Raw genomic sequence first — 21400 nt, forward strand, 5'->3', positions numbered from 1 at the left:
GATTGACGCGGGCTGCTATTCCCAGCAGAGCCGAGAGGAGGCCTGCTTCTACGTCACTTCTGAACCGGACCGCCACAGGGCCGGTGGGGTTTAAAACATTGACTAAAACGGCTGGGTATAGCTCTGGTGGCCGTGGTGCATCCGTGCACGCTTGAGTTTAACGGTAAGCAGGAGAGAGTGAAATCAGCAAATACACCCTAGATGCCACTAAATCCCACACACTGGTCTTTTAGGTCAAATTTTGAGGTACTTTACATGTGTATCTCCATTTTATGCCAATTTGTACTTGTACTGCAATTCAGAAGCAAATTCTTTTTACTCGACCACTTTTATCTGACAGCTGCAGTCGGGTTTTCTTGTCACGTTTCAGATGTTTATACATTGTTAGATCCATCAAAGAGAAATTTACCCTCTAAACTTTTCAGATGGTTTCATTTAAATAATTATTCAAATTATCAAGCATTTCACGAGAACAAAGACTGAAGAAAAAGTCATAAAAATAAAAACAGATTTTTTATTGTGGAACTGTTTTTTCCTTCTTTCCTCGATCATTAATCATCTCAGATTGAGAATGACTGCAGTAAATAAAGTCGTGGATGCATCAGAATTAACAATCTAATGTTGTCATGTGTAATCAAATCAGTCACAGAGGGGACTTCACTGCAGAACGAGTACTTTTACTTTGATGCTTTATGTAAATTTGTCTGTACTTTTACTTAAGTAGGATTTCGAAATGCAGGACTTTTACTTTGAATTAAGTATATATGAAAGAACTAGTACTTTTACTAAAGTTAAGGACCCGAATACATCTTCCACTACTGTATTTTAGATATATTTACATGTTAAAACATTAAACTTTTGATTATTATATTATTATACATTTCTAGCTATATATTTTGACCAGTTCATTTATGGGATTTTAATCCAAAAACATTCAGCAACCTACACATGTGTTTAATATATTATTAGATAAAACTTCTCAATTATTTTCTGTGTTTAATAGAGTTTAAATTAAATTAAATCGTACAACCACTGCCCAGAAGAGTTAAATCAACCCCTGAGACAATTATAACGTCATCTTTATTGCGGAAGTATTTACCACAGATTTATTCTCCTTGATTGCATTCAACTGTACGTACAGTTCTTGGCACCGTACACTTTAGCATGCCACTGCATGGATGACTTATCCGTCAATTAACTGTCAGTTCACTGGCATTGTGACTTGGTCATAATACCAGTCATTTATCAAGGTGATGTAACGACATTTGCTGACAAAAGAACACAAAGGTCAGAGTTTTCTGCAGTTAGTGAACGTTAGTCACTTTCAGACCTTGCTGCACCAAACATCCAAATCAACCTAATTGAATAAAGTTAAATGTGATTTTCATTTAAATATCGCCTCCAGACACATTTTACAGCATGTGAAAATAATCTGCTTTGAATAATTATGTGTGTCTGATATGGATTTACTTATTTTCCCTCAATGAAACACCCAGTAACTATGAATATATGCAAACGCTGCTCATTTTAAAAGGCTTAACTGCTGGACACCAGATGTCCTCTACGTCAGTGTAAAGGTAATTCTCAGTGTTTGTCTGCATCACGCTTGTGTAAGTTGCACAACGGACCATGACTGGTTTTCCAGGGTAGTTGTGATGTCACAAAAACATGCTTGTATGTTCACATGATGAGCACAGAGAAACTCTGCACAGTGAAAGGGGGACTTTAAGGGGCTGCATCCACTCACCATGGTGGATATATGTGGATGATATCTCCGGGCGCGGGGATGAGCTGGGATGCAGTCTCTCTGTTGAATAACACCAGCATACGAACTCTCTTCTCGGAGACAGGGTTATTGTGTCGGTGGCCCTCTCCGGGGGGCCCATGGTGCTCACAGTGCGCCAGTTGCATGCTGCACTCCTCCTGGACCTCCAGCACCTCCAACACTAGTACGCCAGGCTTGTCCGCTGGAGAGCAGAGCAACAACAACACAGATGTTGAGTGTGTGTCCGTTTCAGTGCGCTGGCCTCTTGTGTGTCTGTGTACAGAGCACTCTCGCGCTCTCACGGACTCTTGCTCTCTGTGGGACTCATTACACGTTATGAGAGTAATTCACTTTTAGCATCAGAACAATTCGCACTGCATAACTGTAAAAGCTGTTACTGACTCAGGCTGAGTTGGATAAGAAACACAGTGAATCCCAGTGGGTGAGTGTGCAAATGTTTGGAATATTACCACAGCACTGACAGTGCTTTTGGCCTGAACAATAAAGTCGACAGAGAGGAGCAAATCAAGACAATCCCTGAAGCTATAAATTAACTGAGATAAGAGAGCAACTTGGCTGCATAAAATTTTTTTGTGCAAAGTTGATTGCACCAAATCGTAAAAAAAAAAAGTATGCAGTCAATGCAGCTCAGTGTCTGCGCACCTTAATGATCCCTGAAAGAGGCCAGAGGGGGAATTTTAATTAAAATGATATCAAAGGGATTGCCGCAGAGCTATTAAGATTAAACAAGCATTTGTTCAAACATGAAGTGTGTAACTTGTGCATTTACGTCTTACATTACTAAATCATGAGAATAACTGCCGGCAGAAGGCCAAAACTCAGATAATACTCGAGTCCTCCTCTTGGCCTGTGGTGATCTGATAAGTCGGACGTCAGAGCATTATGTCAGGAAATAAGTGACGGTCACGTGTGCATGTGTGAGCGCACTTACTAAACAGCTACAACAAAGATAAACAGGTGTCCTATAGCAGCACGAGCGAGTCGAGTAACGGTGATGTTATTGTTAAGAATTTACCGGGCGACGAATAAAAACTAACTTCTCCGGGAAAAGTACAATTGTACTCAATTACATGATTTTTTAAAATCCAACCAAAAGAACCATCTGACTTTAATGGTTTGAAAGCGCTACATAAAGAGAAGCAGGTGTCTTCAGTGCAAACAAAAACAAATATTGATTAGACGCTAAAAATAGTGAACCTCCACGCTTTAACCCCGGGTTTAACTCTTTACACATCATGCTGATCAAACCATCAACTGACCACAAAGTTAGATTTAAGTGGGTGTTTTGTTTTTCCACAATCAACCGTCACCTTTAAGCCACTTGCTTGTGTCCTATAATAAGGAGAGACTTGACAACTAAAGAGCACAAGTGCTTTGGTACACCACGGAAAGGAAAAAAAAAACAAAAAAAAAAACAGACCTAAGTAAGCAGTTTCCTGTCACCTACATATTGAGTTCACAGTTCAGAGCCGCAGTGCGTAACGTACAGCCGGCGCTCCCTCAGCGTGGCCTCTCCGTTCAATCAAAAAAGACAAAGAATCACGCTTGCTCAGAGACGTTCTTCATCCCACCCACAAATCAACGTTCATCATTGAACGTGAACAGTGATTCGTAGGTGTAACTACAGATCGTATAGGAGGTTTGTGTGGATCACCTGTTGCTGTTGTCGAGGTGTCAGAGATGGACTGGTGCCTCCAGAAGCTGACAGCTGACCTCTGTCTGCGCTGGAGTCGATTCAGCCTCTCAGCGAGACCTCCGCTGTGCAGAAGTAAATAGAGGATGTCACTTGATAAATTCACGCGCGCGGCTGGAACAAAAAGTATGTGCAAAATTGTTTGTTTCAAAGAAGACAGATAGCCATCTGTCAGATTTGAAGGGGGGGGCTCGAAGATGGCAATGACATTTAGCACCCACATCACGGCACCAGGTGTCCCTTTCATGATCAGTTCTGCCGTGGAAACATTACCGCCAATGTTTGACTGTCATCTGGTAGAAAGTTCTATGTCTTTGTTTGCTCTTATTGTGAGGCAACGCTCTGTAACACCTGACGTTTATAATAATGTGAGGTAGAGATCTACTAGATCAGTTTTGGGCTTTCGTCAGTGACACTTTAAATGTCATTTCTTTATTAAATTCTGTGTTTTACGCTGTAAGAAACAAAACTGAACATCTCCAGTGTGACTTTTGAAAACATTCAAACCTCTGAAATCTCCTTCTCTTCTTAGCAGAGTCTTCGGGAGTCTTGGACTGCCTGTCGAGAGGTTTCTGAGGCGTCTGCAGCATCGCCTGTGCAGATCTGACCCAGTCACTGACCGACCTTTTGCTGCCCTCACCAGTTTGGAGAGGAAAGCACTCAGAGTCCAGTGTGCTCGAGGTCATCACGTGGCCATCATTCACAACGTCAGACCCAGAGCCAGAGATCTCCAGCCCTCTCTCCTAAGGATAAAATAATAATAACTGATTAATTTATCTAAAGAAAATAATTGGACAAAATGAAATTGAAATAAGTCACATTTTAATGAACTGAATTGAAACAGTGTTAAATCGCAAATCAAATAACAGTACGTACCAGAGGGAATATTTTAGACATTTAAAATGACTTCAGCCTTTAGTAAAGTAACTCTTGAGATTAAATAAGATCAATAAATTCAATAGTAAAGTGGGTGGATATGGTACACTGACACACTGTCAGGCTGATTAACTCAAAAGATATGGTAACAAAACAATCTTTTTTTGCTGCATCACCGCTCGCTACACCTGAGGGAATCAGTTCTCATGGAAAAATCCACAAGTAACCTGAGTTCCTGTCATGTGCAGACAAGACCAGCATACCAGGATCTGTCAGCCAACGTGCTCTCTTATTTGAATCAACTTGACCCTGCTAGGCAGCATGCCAGCAGACGTCACACTCTAACCAGCTACAGAGAATAAGGAACACTATGTTCCTGGCCCGGGCTCAAAAATGTTTTCACCCGGCACTAAAAGCATTGTAAGTACACAGCTCTGCGCAGCCTCATCCACTCGCATGTTCTCCTGAATAAATAGTAGTAAAATAGATGTTTATAGCCCTGTTCTGTTGACACGGCCCTGATCTAGCGCGGCCCTGATGCGGTGGAAGGTCGTCGACCCTTCATCGCGCCTCATCTGGGAAGTGTCCATCCTCCTTGGCCTTGAAATGCAAAGTCGCCCCTCACAGCTCCGCCTGTCCACTTTTTGCGTTAGTACAATAACACAGAAATCTGGCAGGCTTTCGCCAAGTGAGTCAGATGCACATTTATCAGGAGTAGTAAACTTGGACTGGGGTCTTCTGTTCTGTATCCTGTTAGATCCGGTTTGGGTTACAATTGGCAGTTTGTGAGCATGCTTTCCGGGCAGCACAAAAACTGAAACTGGGTTACATTTTGCTGCTCTGATGAAATCAAAATTTACTTAGAATAAATGCTTTTACCATTACTAAACAGGCACTGAGTGATGAGAAATCACTGAAAATTACAACATTTCGGTACAATCATATTTAAAACATTAAGAGAGCCTTAAGAGTATGTCTTTCTCTAGGCCTCTGACCACAAGCCTCCTGCTCTGTTAGGTGATCTTAAATCTTGTTTGACCCCAGAGAGCTGATAGCAGCAAATTAAACTGTGACAAGAGGAAGTAGCTGGGTCTGCGGCAGTGATGTTAATCTGTCAGGCTTCCTCTCTGCACATAGCCTGCACACTCACCGCTTCTTCATAAGATACCGGTTACTTAAATTCAACTTGTTTCTTACAGCATAACAGAGTTTAATTAGCAGGCACAGTATTGTACTGTACAAGGCTGATTCGGATGATAACTGGCTGCCACCTATGCCATGCTGCTCAAGGACATTTTCATAAAACCGCTATCAAGATGTGTGAATCATCTCAGTAATTTGGCCACGTCTAGCTCATCGATGACACGCCGTAGTCTGCGCTGCAGCGACTAAACGCCGTGTGTGGTCTTGAACCTGTGCAAAACACCTTCACCACTCCTTATACATTCTCACCATGCCAGCCCTGCCTTTGACAAACACTGCTTCTGAATGACTTCTGAGCAGGAACAGTCAATCCTCCGTGGAAAGAGACAAATACATTCAGTGAATAAAACAGCGAGAGAAGCACGTGAAGCGTGCGCATCATGTCGCATAGTGTAGATATTTTAGTTGCCGACTGACGTGGTGATTATTTTCTAGATCGATCAGGTTTGCAAATTTTTCAGAGCTCGAGCAGACGTCTTGAGAACATTCAGTTTAGTTGAATGTCACACAAAAACACTGTAAAACCTCACAGCTGAAATAACCAATTATTCAATATTTCTGCATGAAAAATGACCTAATTGCCAATAAGCCAATTATATTTTTGTCAGTTGATTAATAAACCTTGTTGCAGCTCCATAAAGTTTTTATTTCCACATATAACACAACTGAAAAATGATTTAATTCTTTATACATCTGTGTTTTAAGTGGATCAAAGCAACTATTGTCTTCATTAAAGCAGAAAAGTTTCCTCTTCATGCATCACAAAATGTTTTATTATCAGCTTTGGATCTGTGAATAAGTGGCACAGTCGGCGTCAGAGTTTTATTGCTACCTCAGCTTGTGAACTTTGACAGTTTGGAACATAACCTGAATCTAGAAAGTGCAAAGAGCAACGCTGGTTTGAGCCTGTAAAGGCCTTTTCAGGACATGCTGACTGCAATACTCCACCTGGTGGTGTAGCGGCTCAACGTGCAATCAAAACACTTTTAATAAAAACAAGTGAAGACTTAAAATATCTAAAGGATGATTCTGCACTACTCTCAAATGTATGCACTCGTGCTTTGAAAGCCAAAAGTTAAACCAGGTTTAACACACAGTGAGCGTAAAATCATCTGCTGTCTCACTGGACTCGAGGAAAAGTACTGACACTCATGCTGGTGCTTCTAGGAAAACTGCACACACTGGCAGTCAGCTGAACACTTTTAATTAAAAACATACACTCGAGGCAAAAAGCTGTGTACAGTTTAAACGGCCGTGTGGCCCCATCTAGTGTTCATTAAAGCACACAACACCCTTGAGGAACTATTGGTGTTAAACTGCCAGCACACTATCAGTTCATTATGATGCTGGTACTGATTTATGTGTCATATATTCAATGATTGTAAGGCCGTCCTGACTCAGCAATGCGCCTGGTCTTCAATAAACCCAAAAGTTCACGTTTCCCCGCTGCTCATCAAGCTCCACTGGGCTACCTGTAGCAGCCTGCATTAAATTCAAAATCACAAATGCTTGCCAACAAAGTAGTCTCCAGTCCTGCACCCACCTACTTGAATGCCCTCATACAGGCATATGTTACCTTATGACACCTTTCTCTGCCACTTGTACACCCAGGGCAATCCGATCTTTTCTTATCTGTTGTTCCTCTTTGGTGGAACGCTCTTCTCACCTTCTGTCCTAGCACCAACAACAACTGGACATTATAAATCTATGCAAGGAGTACTTGTTGCTGCACTGGCATGTCCGTGTCACACTGTGCCTTGATCGTTTCCCAGTTTATAAGTCACTTTGGATAAGAGCATCAGCTAAATGACTAAATGCAGTGTCTGGATGTAATCGTGTGGTTGTCTGGAATCGACAGAAAGCATCAGAACAAGTACGGTTCACTCACATTTGTAAGTTGCAGAGGTAAATCTTGTTTTCCATCTAAGGACTCTGACTCACACTCAGAGATCTGTTGCCCACTGTCGATTACAAAACCTTCCTCAGACCCGTCCAGATCACTGTCTGTGTCGATGACAGGAAGCTCTTCTACAGACAGAAACAAAAAGAAAGTTAAATAATTAATGAAAACGATGGGTATCATTTTCACAAATATAGTCTTCATTTGAGAGCCACTTACTGACTTTTTCTGAAGCAGTGTATGGACACTGCATTGCTCACAAGTAGGGAAACTCAGGAAAAAGATAGTTTTAAAGAAATACTTCAACATGTTGGAAAATACACTCATTCACATTATTGCCACAAGTTAGATGAGAAGATTGATACCATTTTTATGTCTGTGCAGTATCTTCTAAAACTCACAAACTAACATAGTATATGTTGTTTGTGTAATGTGTAAAATCTTAAGTATCTTGTGTAGTCTGACACTTAAAAACAAAGGTCAGCCTTTTCACATTAAATGTCACAGCCTCGACTCCGCAAGTCACAAACACTCATTCACCTTTATCAGTGCTGAGCATGCGCAGCGCTGTGGTGTAAGACTGAATGGGAGCCGTGGGTCTCCCTGGTCTCTGTGGACGCTGTTGTTGATGCTGTTGAGCAACAACTTTGGACGCATGCCGCTGCCGTGTCTCATCATCAGACTGTTCGCTGTCACTGGAGCTCCATGCGATGTTCACTGGGTCTTCATTACTGTGACCGGCACTCTCTGTGAAAACATAAGAGCACATGACAGGATAATAAATCGTACAATAATGAAGAAAAGATAAAGACACTTGAATCATGCATCTTCTGGAGCTGCCCAAACAGAAGAGCCCTGAGAAGTGTTTCATTTTATACCGGTGCAATATAAATGTGTATATATTCATGTGTCCAGACCCCTACACTGTCTAAATTAAGAATATAAGAAATTAGGGGTGAGTGTCGTTTGAGGTTAAACAAATTCCCGAAATTAGGGGTGAGTGTCGTTTGAGGTTAAACAAATTCCCCTTGCTTATAAGATTTATTTTCCACAAAACCTTTTTTCTTCGAGCAAAGGAGATGTGACTCAAATATTAAATGAGGTTTGAACACAAACAGCCGTACTTTTCCTTCATTAAAGGAGTATGAAAAAGGCAAAGCTTTCACCACTTCAACATTTTTTTATCATGTGTGGTACAGTATGGACAGACCAAACAAATATCGATGTTTCAGACGCAACCGTTCAGACCAAACATATAATTTCATTATAAGAGTGTGAGCAGGCTGTAAATGTACAACTTAACCAAAACACACCATATCCTGAAGATGTGAATGTGTTTGTTCATTCTTATGTGTCCGGGGTGTTTGCTGTCTCAATCCTAATCCTAGTTAAGTTTATTGTGTAGGTTATAGATATTTTTGTCTGTTTGTTTATTGTGTGTTTGTTTTTTTGTGCCTTTTCTACTTTTTTCTAATTCTGTAGTGCTACACTTTCCTCTGCTGCTGTAACAAGTAAATTTGGTGGGATATGGTGGGATGAATAAAGTATATCTAATCTAATCTAATACATGTTGGGATAGACTGTAGTCATCAGGATGAGACATGTTATAAACATGTTTGCATTGTTCTCAAACCACTGTGACAACTACACTGCAGTGAAGGGCTTTACTTATTTACTGAAGTGTTGGACAGGTTGGCAACCATCTAACAATATGATCACAGTGATGGTCTCTGATTAGAATAAAGTGAATATTACCCAAAGCGGACAGTGCCAGGTTTCTTATGGCGGACAGCTTCCTTCCTGATGACTTGATGTTCTGCAACAGAGAGTGACAGAGTCAGAGCAGCAGCAGAGAGACGAGGCAGGAGAGACTTCATGTCATGTGAGTGTCATGCCTTTATCCCAGGGCTGTCCACAAAACTGTCTCCACACCTCTCCCAGCTCTTGGCAGAGGACACGGATGAAAGTGATGGTGGCTCTCTGTTCACTTTCTGAAACTTGTTTTCGACTTCATCCGGGAAGAAAACACACTTGATGTCCTTGTAGTTTCTCCTACGCTACAAAACAAACAAACAAGCCAACGTCAAACACGTTCGCCATGTGATATTTGTGACTATTTATGCCAACGTCAAACACGTTCGCCATGTGATATTTGTGACTATTTATGAGTCTGTTGTCAGAATAAAGTGAATCTAACTCATACGTGGCTGACAGGTAAACTCCACCGAGAGGTGGGCGGGCATTGCTAAAGCTAACTAGCCTGTAGCTTATAAAGTAGTTAGCAGGTCTCTTACCTTTCTGGAAGACATGGCGACAAAACAAAGTGAGTTTATGTCACTGCTGTGGTCTGTGTGTGTGTTCATCAACACGTTATCTAGTCAAATCATTTGTTTTCATTAACCCATAGTTGTGTAGTGTCGGTTTGCCGGCGGTGACGAGGCTAACTAACGATGCTAACTAACCGTTGCTCAATCTAAAGGGGTGTGTTTGATTAGGGAACAGCGTGGGCCGGAGGCAGCAGCAGCAGCACAGTGTGTGTCTGCAACGATGGAAAGTAACTAATAATAACATTTTAATGATTAATTAATTTAAATATCATCACATTTAATCCAGTACATGTATTTTACTTTTTGAATTTTTCCATTTCTGCTTATTTATATATTTTTTATTTATAACTTATAACTTATTTATAACTTTTTGAAGTTGTTGCACATTATTTAACTGTAAATTTGATATTTTATATACCTTTAATATATATATTTTGTTCTTAATAGATGGTTACTTGTTTACATATGTTGTATTGTAACAAAAATAATTTCCCCCTCGGATTATTAAAGTATTTCTGATTTTATATGTACTGATATGATGATATTATTCATATTATTATTTTTACTTTTATTTCCTTATTTTTATTATTATTTTTAGTTTTTGTGAGGACACAGAACTGAGGAATGTGCAGGTCATTGACCACAAGAGGTCCAGATAGGAAAAAAAATAAATATACACAGTGCAAATAATGTATTAATGTCCATATCCAAGATCAACAGTCGCTGCACAGAGGGGAGTCATTATAAAGTGTAATGGTGGTGGGCAGGAGTCTCTGACTGAATCTGCTCTGTTGTTTCATCGGGAGGTCGTGTAGAAGATGTGAGCTATTGTCCATCATGCTGAGAAGTTTACGGAGCATCCTTCTCTCTACAACCAGCTCCTTCAGCAACAGACTGCTACAACCACTGTGTAAGAAGGAGCGCAACCACAGGTCCTTCATTCCAACACCAGCATGACTTTTTTTTCTATATACGAGTCATTTCTTACCAACCTTGTGTTTACAAGCTGCTGTGACAAATGAATTTATCTTAGGATAGTATTTTCACAGCAGTATTAGTGTTTTTACCTTAAAAAGTATGTCTTCAAACACTGCCTGCGTTTCTTCAAAGGCCTTTTAATTTTCTGAAAACAGAAGAATGATGTGCTTCACCAAAAAGCTCTATTTTAGTCAAATCTGTCCACTCTGGCTTCCTTAGGGAAGTTTTGGCAACTCCAATCTGGCTTTTTTATGTTTCTATGTCAGCAGTGGGGTCCTCCTGGGTCTCCTACCATAACATCCCTCTTCATTCATATTGCAATGAATAGTAACACTACGAATGGTTGTACTCTGTTTGGAAGTTGATCGAGGTCCGTTATCCATTATTCAAACAATCCTTTTGTGTGACACAGGATCATGAAGATCTCTGGAGCTAGACTCGTACAGCTATAGATTGTCCGTGCTTCTCCAAAACTTTGGTTCTCAAATCCTCAAAACAACTCTTTTCTTTCTTTCGTCAATGTAAACAGAGACCGGTTGAGTCAACTTTTCTGCATTTTAACTGGTTGTAAGTGTGATTTCCACATTGGCAACACCTGTGAATTACTGCAGGAACATTCTCTGTATGAAAACAAGTGTTAAACAATCATCTAACAAAACCCTACAAGACATAAATTACTGTCTATGCAGATACTGCAGATAAACGAAAGTTAGTTCTTATAACTACGACTAAAGCTAGTTGCTCTTGTTGGGGGTGACATGACAACACTCCCGTGGACTCAAAACGCAATTTTATTACAGCAAAAAATCCATCCGAATCTCAACATCTTTCAAATAGCAGGTTAAACATACAAAAAGCTCACTTAACATACTTGTTTTTTATTAAATATGTAAAAAGCAGGTCAAGTTATTCACAAATAAAATGCAAACATGCAACACGTTTTTTGGGGAATGCATAATGAGTGGGACATGAAAAAAAAAACATTTACCATTCATTAATTATTGACAGTACATGTTTACATTCCTTTTTCATTTACACAATAATAATAATAATATATGACTAAAGCATTATGGTGCACTGCCCAGTTCATTATTAGTAAATGCAATATTAAGAAAGGGTATACAATGTACTTACTGGAATATAGGATGGCAAATTACTCAGTGAACCGACTTATCTCCCTAAGACCTGTGGCTTAAAAAAACAACAACTCTGAAATCTGAACAGACCACAAGTTCCAGCTGAGGTTTAAAAACTTAAAATGCTGCATTATAATAAGACTAGTCCACAATAATGTTTCTTCCTTCCCTATTTTTATGTTATGGCATACCAAGTAAACTATATCACCAAAAACCACCTTGTATGGTGTGAATAAACACATTGTTGAGCACACTGATTATCTGAAATCTTGTAATTTGTGATGTCAAACAGTCATAAATTGGCATTATACTATTTATTCACAATTCATTGAATGTGTTGTCCTCCTTCATGAGGATGCAATGCACTATTTCTAAGGCTTAATAATAACAATAATAAATATGGTGAGGGTCTATGGACAGATTGTCCAGTACAGAGTCAAATGTCAGTGCAACATATGGAAGGAGGTTAAATAAGAGCTACTACGAGCCCTTTCAGGGCTTTGCTTATTGCATTCTTGTGATTAATATTGTTGATATGCAAAATAAAAACAAAAAATAAAATAAGGACAGAAGCTGGGAAGTTAACACTTGCACTGACAGATAACAGTTACCTGTCTAAACTTCAGCATTTCATCACATCTACTGTAGGCTTTGAATCGACTTTCACCACCCGCGCACAGTCCTTGGAAAACTCCTGTGATGGTCTGAGCTTGTCTGTCACAGCAGTTCACCAAAAGTCACAAAAAACATCGAACAGTGAGCAGAGGGATACAAAAAAAATAAAAACTGTGATGGTGCTTCTATTCAGGAGGTTTGCTTCATGTGCTCAGTCTTTGAGGACAAAAAAAAATGAAACCATGAGGAAAAATTAAAATCCTTTAACAGTTCTCACATATTAAAAAGAAGGGTGTAACTGCGGTGAGGGATGATGGCAGTCAGTATTCATCCTGCTCCTCCTGCTGATCATCTGGTACCTCCTCATGGGCTTGCTGGTCCACCTCCTGTCCGTCACCCTCAGCCAGCTCCGCTCCCTCCTTTAAAAAAAAAAAAAAAAAAAAAAAAAAAAAAGGAGGCATAAACAGCTTAATACAACCGAAGTCTGCTCAGAGACAAAACACATGATTACACACAAAGACTGAATTCTTATCTGTTTTAACCGCACAATAACTTCCACATGACTTTACTACCGGGGAGAAACAGCATCTACTTGTATTTGTTGGTGTGCACTGCTGCAAAAAACGTATCTAAGTCGAGATAAAAACTGTCCTGATCAATTCCCAGGGGGAGTCACAGACCGACCTGTTCGTCTGAGGCGTAAAGGACCTCCATTAGCCGATCGACAAACGGGGCATTTTCTTCACCGTGTTCCTGGCACAGCAGCTCCACCTCCCGCAGCTTACTGAAGTAGTAGTCCCGCTCCTTCTCCACTCCTTCCAGTGCCGACTTTAATGTGTTCACCTAAACACACAAAAACAACGTGGCTGTTAGTTCCAAGCAGCTGATTAACTTCAGAGTAAGCTGCTTAATTGATTTATTCTACAGGCTAAAAATCAATAAATCTTTATCTAATCATTGTTTCTGATACATCACAAATGTTAGGACATGTTAGATCCCATTATACGTTCAATACTTTGGGGATGGGGGGGGGGGGGGGGGTGTTTGCTGGCATCTGGTTACGCTACATCAGCAAGTTCCAGCTCATTTTTAATCGCAGTTTTGTCCTTGGCTCGGATCTTAAGTGTACCCAACCAACAATGTGTACAGCCAGAATGACTGACTGTATTTGAATAACATGTGGGATTGCACAATAAAACAACTACATGATGCACAGATGGTTTTTATTTCACTGTGCAGCTCCACATTTAAAAAACAGCCTATGAAACGTATGAAAAGTCTATGAAACGTATTCACCTGCACCTGGATTTGTACCTATTTATATATTTTTATTTTGCAGGTCTTGCTGTGTTTTTTTTATGGTGGATGTACTTCTGTTGCCATGGCGCTCTGAACACTCCTGTGGTTTTAGTATTTTTAGTACTTTTTTCGTGATTTTTTTCTACACCAATCTCCATCTATGTGTGGGCAAACATGGGCTTGGACCTATGGAAATTAGTGATTTGCCTTTTTTATGTTATACATTTCATTTACACTTGAGAACAGCCGTTAGCGATAAGCAGCGTAAGCATATTCTCTGTGGAAAGCCCGGTGATCCATGCTGAGGTGAAGAGAAGAAGACAGGGATGCAGAACTGGATCTAAGCGCCTAGGGCGGAACAGACAGTAGAAACTATGAGTCTGTTATCACGGGGAACGTCAGATCTCTCCCCAATCACTTTAGACTCGCTGATAACTTTGTCTTTCAACTTGTGAGAGTGAAAAGGAGAGGTGACGGCTGACAGGGAGAGAGAGCGGAACGATACACAGCAAAAGAAATCCCAGTGGACCACAGGAGGGAGTCAGAACCAGGTCGCTGCAGTAAGCTTTCAGCCTTTCGACTAGGTGAGCCACCATTTAGTTTATATATGCGTAGTTTTCTGATCCACCTTGTATACTGTGAGCCGCTGTAACAAGTAAATTTACCCAGTATGGGACCAATAAAGTTATGTCATAACATAAGTAAGATTATAACATTCATCAGAAGAAAGTCAAAGTAAAAAAGCCACAGTAAAAGCAAACCTGCAACCATTGCAGTACACAACGCACACTAAACAAAACTAATATTATTTACTGGCAGCAGTTATAGTCTCTTTACGTGGACTGATCTGTATCGGACTTCTATTCTACATTTCTCTTTTCCGCCATTCTTCTTCCTTAAACCTGCTCGAGCGCTGTCATCTGACAAAGAAACTGGACTCTCTTCAGAAAACAAAGATGGTGCCAATGCACCATTTCTGACAGGCACGTGATATATTTACACTCCATTTCTTCCACCGTTTAAATTTCACAAGTAGAACAGCAGTCGCAGAAAAACACCAAACAGTGAAAATGTTAGTTGAAGCTTGTTAGTTGTTGTCTTGCTCTGCACCAGCTGTTCTGCTGCTTCTAATGTGGATACACAGTCTACTGAATGAAATTGAGATCACTGATCCTGTCAACAAAGCAAACTGTACCAGTAGCACGAGTTACTGTCCTATGTGGGTCAAACTATGGTGAAGAGGAAGGAGAGCTAGCCTTTGGTGTCAGAGATTAATAAACTGGCTGCAGAAAAAAATATAATAATGTACTAACAAGTAGCTGCATCTGCTGGTTTGTATTAATAATAATACTAGCTGTGCAGCTAAACTAAGTGCACAAAAATGAAATGTTAATTTGTTTGCAGTTCTTCAGCGTTTTCTCTGTCGCTACCATCTAGAGCACTGATCAACAAAAAATTTAATCAGCAACTACTTTAAGAATCAAGTAATTGTTTCATTTTTCAAGCAAGATGACAAACATACCCTGGTTCCAGTTTCTTTCTCCTGCATGATGTTGAACTGAATATCTTGGTGTTTTTGGACAGTTGGTTGGATTAAACAAGCAAACAAGCAATTGTCACAGTGGGCTCAAGGACACTATAATAGGCATTTTTCCTTATTTCAGACACTTCAAAACTAAGATGATTAAAGAAAATAACTGCCAGATTCACTGATAATTTAAGTAATCATAAGTTGCCGCTCTACCGCCATTGATGCAGTCTTGTAAGCAACATGAAGAAGACAATGTGGTGGTCCTAAAGTTTGATATCGGACAGTCAGAACAGTTGTGAACAGCTTACCTCCTCGGTAAGATGCGTGACCTGTGCTTCCAGTTCTTTCTCTCCTTTGGCAGGAGCTGATGGTACAGGGATCTTTTTGGCTGACGATGGTCTGGATGTCGGCGTTGAGGACTTGGGGGTTGTAGCGCTCGACCTTGATGCTCCTACGGCAGACAAAAGGTTTATTACTCGGGGATGGATGACCTACGATGCCATAGTGACTGAGTTTGTCTTTCACAGGGAATTACACACACTCTCGCCAGGTACATAACTACAAAAGCATGCCATGGTGTCTGCAAACATGTCAACGGTTGATGCTTACCTGCAGTAGGGGAGCTGGCTGCATGGTGGGACTTCTTTGGCAGGTTGAAGATCTGCTCACCGGGGTCAGGTGGGGGAATAGCATCCTGACCCTGTCTGGCTGCGACAGGGTCATACTCTTTACCATCATAATTGGCGTCGAAGAACTTCTTGAACCACTGGATGAAGTCAAGATTGTCCTGAAATCTGCCTTTGACCAGTTTCTCCACAGGAATAATCTGAATCGAGGAGGATGAAAAGAGAATCGAGTTATACATTCATGCAGCTCCTCAAAGCAACACAGAGCAAAAATTCAATTACAGATACCCTGAATGCGATTAAACAAACTCACCTTGTCCACATTCATCCTTTTGAAGGATGCCTGTAACAGCTTGAAATTGTGAATGTACTCGTGCTCCAACTTAGCTTGAAACTTGACCTTTTTAAGACTGATGCAGCCAGGGAAGAGCAGATCCATGAACTGGCAATAGGCAGCTCCTAAAGACATAATAAGTGTTAGTTGAGTAAAATTAGAAGACTGTAATAAAATTACAGGCTAGGATTTATCAAGCCTGACAAAAATCCACTGAAACAAGAGAGCCCGGGAGACTTTTCTATGTCCACATCATTGCCCCTGTTTCCTTAAAAAGAAAACTATTAATTCACATTCTCAGTAACATGGCTAATATTAACTTAGAGCTTTATCCAATTGAAAAGGAGGGCACCAGCTCAACCTGGCAGTGGGTCAGCTATCAGATAACTCAAAGAGAGGGCATAAGAAGGAATCTACATGAAATAAGTAGCCTACATCCTAGGAGAAAGTGTGTGTGTGTTTCTGTAGACAGAGAGTGACTGAAATTGGATTACTTGGTCACGGCAGGAGAACACGGCAGGCTTATTTATAGATAACTCTGCCAGGGAGAGGTGAACGTGTTTCCACAGGTCGGGTTTGACTGCCAGCTTCCATGGGAATTTATTTGAACCGTGTGCCTTTACAAGTGAAGACGTAATGCTTCCCATCTCTAAAACATGCCGTCTTTGACGGGAAGCAAAGGGGAATAGAGAGGAAGGATTCTTATTGTGTTCTCACCTGAGGAGAGCTGCTCCACTTTCGTGTAGTTTAGGCAGACAAGATCGTTAACCCAGGCAGTGATGTCATGCCTGCTCATAGTCTCCTGGGTTATTGAGGTAGAATATACGTTGACCGCCATCCCCCAACTGCAACAGAGAAACAGCAACAACGCTTAAAAACAGAAGTACAAAGTACCGTTTCCTCATGCCACAGGTTAGTTTGTAACACACTTTTCCAATAATTGATTTCAAAAGGTGGTAAAACAAAGCAGCCATTCGCTGTGGATCTTAAACCAAGCACATAAACCACAATACAAGACACACAGGACTTACAACACACACTGTATCTCCCAAAAGACCAATTAATAACGATTGGAACGCTTCGACCAATTGTACAACCAACAAATCAGGTCATGTTACATTCAGTAACCACACATCAGGTTTATCTGGAAGCCCCCACAGAAAGATCGTCATCGTGATGTGATCTTTAGCATTTATCCACATGGCTGGACTGACCCAGAGAGAAGCACAAAATGACCCCTAACAACACCCGACCCCTCGCTGCTGCATGTCATCGGTGCTAGCGTCCACTCTGGATGAATGAACTGTGAATGAACCTCATCTTCTTCGAGTGTGCCACTCCCGAGCACAGAGCACACTGTCATAGAGCGTTAGGCAAACAATGACACAAAGTAGTCAGGCTCCAATAAAAACACAACTTCATTTAAAAAAGATGAGCTTGGACTTGTGAGGCCAAAATTATATCAGTATACAATATTAGCTTAACAACAATTACTTGACTAGTCTAAAATCTGTAGGGATAGAATATCTGATTGTTGTTATCTGTCAACTGTTTTCTTGATAATTCATTTGTTTATCCAAATATCAGAAAATGATAAATTATTTTTAAAAAAGGGTCATCATGATGATCTTCAAATGTCTTGCTTTCTCTGTCCAACAGTCCAAATCCCAAAGACATTCACATAATAAAGCAAATATTCACATTTGAACAGCTGGTCAGAGAATCTGGGCCTTTAAAATGATTCATTAGTTAATAAACTAATTCTATGACGCGTGATAAACATAACAAATGTGACAGTAAGTTTGTCGTGTTGCCAACTTTGGCTACAGCTCTTTTAAAAGTGGCATATCACAATGTCGCCGCTGATTGCAACTCACTCGCCTCACTCTGTCCTTCCAAGCAGGAGAAACTATGCTGGCCATGAAAAGCGTGAAAAGCCCTATCTAGGGCCAGTGTTTTGTTACTGTAGAAACACTGCTTTGAGGCATGGCGGACTCCGCCACAGAGGACCTGCAGCGTTTATAGATATAAAAAGACTCAGACTTGCTTTCAGGTGATCGATTATTACATTAGTAATTATTGATGTTCGAAGGAAAACGTAATTATGAATAGTGTATTTAATTTCTGACACATTCTGTAACACACTGGACCTTTAAAAAGATTTTCAGCACGTTCAAATTGTCTTCTGCATCTTTTGGAAAACAGATTTAATATCTCCACACTTACTGAAAATACACAGTATGTCGGTAGCTTGCATTTTTTTTTGTAATACACCTCTGCTATATTAATATCCTGGCTGTAGCAGGACTTGTGGGCCCTCTTTGAGTTTGTTCCTGGGATGTTTTAAATTAGATTTTTTTTTTTAACCTGCGTGGTTAACAGAAGTTAGATTAGAAAGACGTTACAGTTTCACCTGCCTGCAAAACAGGGGCGTCTGGGGCCTGAGGGCACCTGTCCCACTTGTACTAAAGGATATTCAGGCCAACAGTTATGAAGCAAACACTTGTACTAAAGGATATTCAGGCCAACAGTTATGAAGCAAATCATGTGCCGAAAAAAAAAAAAAGCATCAGAGGACTCAAATCATGATTAAACACTTAAAAAGTGATGTGACGGGCAAGTCTACACATTTTAAATTAGGAATTTAACCATTTATCAGCTCGACAAATGCAACAAGATTGCCTGTCAACGTGTGTCTGTGTTATACAGGGTTATGTTTGTGGACGGATTCGAACATACACTTCATTAGGTACACTTGTACAATCTGCTAAAATAAATCCGAAACGTTGAAACACTTTGTATGGGAGAGATATTAATTTAAACTATGCATGTTTGCTACTGAAGCTGTAGTTGCTGCATTATATTAGAAGAGGTGTTTCTAATATTTCAGAGGATCTGAATATTAGCGTGCACGTAATATAAAGTCAGTAACAGTGTGCAGAAATGAAGGCCACTGCAGCATTAAAACAACCATTCAGTCATGCTAAATCATCATCACCAACACTATCTGCTAAAGGGACAACCAGGCTACGCAGGGATAATAATAACACCCCTAAAGTTGGGCTATCACAGCACTGCAGGAGCAATAGAGGCTCGGTTGACTGGCTGTGTGTGTGTGAAGGGAGGAAACTGGGCCAGCCGATCTCATGTCAACAAAGCGGATGTATGAGCTGGTTAGCATGCTTTGTTAGCCGGGCAGGGATAGCCAGCCAGCCGACAGCCTGGGCTGGGCTGATGGATTCAAACACGGGGGAAACCGGACGAGGTGAAAACAGCACAACCAAAACACACAAACACGGTGATATCAGGGATTACTGCGTAGCTACTAAGTGTCATGTCACGATATTTTAGCAGGAGCAGTAGCGGCGGCAGCAGCAGGGGCGTCTGTCATTTGACAAGCTGCACCTCCTTAATACACACACATATATATATATATATTTATATATATACACTCACTTAAATAAAAAACATCACCGTGACAACATTAACACAGGTGCCAGCAATCGTTTTAGCTCGGGGTAGCGTGGAGATTTGCGCCATACAGAGAGCTAACATGACAGGAGAGACAACAGGAGGGGATGGGTGCGAAGCAAAGACGGCGGAGAAGGAGGAGAAGAGGAGGAGGAGGAGGAGGTGGTGGAGCTGGTGGAGGAGGCCAAAATGCAGGTTTCTGCCTGCAGCAGTTTAATATATTTCTTTTTTTTTTTATTATTGTGTGTTCTTACATTAAATCAAATGCGACGTTACACTGATTTACCTGTAGGCGCGCTCTCCCCGCACTGTGTTTTTCCTGTAAGGAATGATGTTGGATCCGTTGTCCGGGACGATGTCGTTGTTATTCTCTCCATTTGGGGAAAGGGCTTGGGTGGGACCGGGCATTTGGGTCTTTAAAAATGTTGAACAGATACTCTGTTCTCTCTCTCTGGCCAGGATGAGGGGAGGGGGGGAAGAAAAATAAAAACAACAAGGAACGATGCAAAAAGATTTGCTCTGAAAGTGCCGCACCTCCGGGTCTCTCCTGTGTCTGTCTGCTTATTCTTCACAAATCTCTGCCCTAATGACGTCGCTGCACCCTGGACCACGTGACTGATGGGGCTGGCTGCCTGTTCCTTATGGTGGGCTATTTCAGTCCACCAAATTACATTGATCACTTGTGTGTGTGTGTGTGTGTGTGTGTGTGTGCTGAAAGAGCATCATCATCATCACTGGGTCAGATCAATGTCTCACTTTTTTTGAGATGCAGATCAACTTTTTTTTTTTTTTTTTTGCAAGGCCACTCATCAAGAGACAATACCCAATCAACTGGAGAGTATGAATTTGATTAAATTAAATACATTAACTGGTGGGGGAGGGGAGAGAATAAATATTTTTTTAAAAAGGAAGATGCAGCCCATCCAGTTTCACCTTCAAACTCATGTAAAAGCAGGCAGATAGATACTACGGCTAAAATGACGGGAACAAATGGCATGAGGAGGTTCAGTCAAATGTTTTGATTACTAACCATATGGTTAAAATATCACCAGGAATTCAGCTGCTACAACTGCACACGGTAACTTAAATGTAATAAATAAAAGTTAATTAATGGATTAGTCGGTCGACAAAAACTTCATCAGCGACAATTTCTAATAAAAATTTAACGTCACGACCAGTTCGAGCTTTTAAAATGTGAATATTTAATGGTTTTCTGTTTTCTGTGATACATAACAAGATCACTTTAAGCTCTTGGAACTTGTGATGGGCATTTTTCATTATTTTCTGACAGTCTATAGAGCAAATATTTAATGGATTAATCAGGAAATTAAGTGGTACATTAATGGATTATTTAAGTAATCGTTACTTCATTATTATATACAAATACTATACTTTTTTTTCATTCTGAAATGTCATGAAATAAGTGAAAAATGTCTGTTACCAATGTTCATATTAGGGGTGTTGTAATATATTACTTATGACTTTTTTCTATACATTTCTTATTTATGAGTCGTTTCTTATCCACACAAGCTGCTGTGACAAGTGAGTTTCACCGGTGTGAGATCATTAAAGTCTATCTTATCTTATCTTATCCTGTGATTTCTTGCATAATAATCATAACAAGA

The 21400-nt window shown here is 40.5% G+C and overlaps 2 protein-coding genes across 3 annotated transcripts in view; both read right to left on the bottom strand.

The window, feature by feature from the left end:
- The window catches only part of spidr (scaffold protein involved in DNA repair), a 32728-nt gene extending 22799 nt beyond the window's left edge, over positions 1-9929 (bottom strand). Inside the window, exons 1-8 of the mRNA XM_027288390.1 lie at positions 9753-9929; positions 9354-9515; positions 9214-9274; positions 7999-8205; positions 7447-7586; positions 3987-4222; positions 3441-3544; positions 1748-1967 (exon numbers count right to left, since the gene is read on the bottom strand). Of these exons, the coding sequence (XP_027144191.1) occupies positions 1748-1967; positions 3441-3544; positions 3987-4222; positions 7447-7586; positions 7999-8205; positions 9214-9274; positions 9354-9515; positions 9753-9821 (1199 nt within the window). The 5' untranslated portion in view covers positions 9822-9929. The remainder of the gene's footprint in view (positions 1-1747; positions 1968-3440; positions 3545-3986; positions 4223-7446; positions 7587-7998; positions 8206-9213; positions 9275-9353; positions 9516-9752) is intronic.
- Positions 9930-11536: 1607 nt separating this feature from the next.
- The window catches only part of mapre2 (microtubule-associated protein, RP/EB family, member 2), a 16005-nt gene continuing 6141 nt past the window's right edge, over positions 11537-21400 (bottom strand). The window contains exons 3-9 of one of the 2 annotated variants that reach the window (XM_019264880.2): positions 20062-20226; positions 17022-17149; positions 16284-16429; positions 15954-16170; positions 15653-15795; positions 13199-13357; positions 11537-12933 (exon numbers count right to left, since the gene is read on the bottom strand). In XM_019264880.2, the coding sequence (XP_019120425.1) occupies positions 12835-12933; positions 13199-13357; positions 15653-15795; positions 15954-16170; positions 16284-16429; positions 17022-17149; positions 20062-20183 (1014 nt within the window). In that variant the 5' untranslated portion in view covers positions 20184-20226 and the 3' untranslated portion in view covers positions 11537-12834. The remainder of the gene's footprint in view (positions 12934-13198; positions 13358-15652; positions 15796-15953; positions 16171-16283; positions 16430-17021; positions 17150-20061; positions 20227-21400) is intronic. The other variant, XM_010729177.3, reaches the window with a different exon arrangement.

The sequence above is a fragment of the Larimichthys crocea genome, chromosome II, assembly GCF_000972845.2.
Source record: "Larimichthys crocea isolate SSNF chromosome II, L_crocea_2.0, whole genome shotgun sequence".
NCBI lineage: Eukaryota > Metazoa > Chordata > Actinopteri > Sciaenidae > Larimichthys > Larimichthys crocea.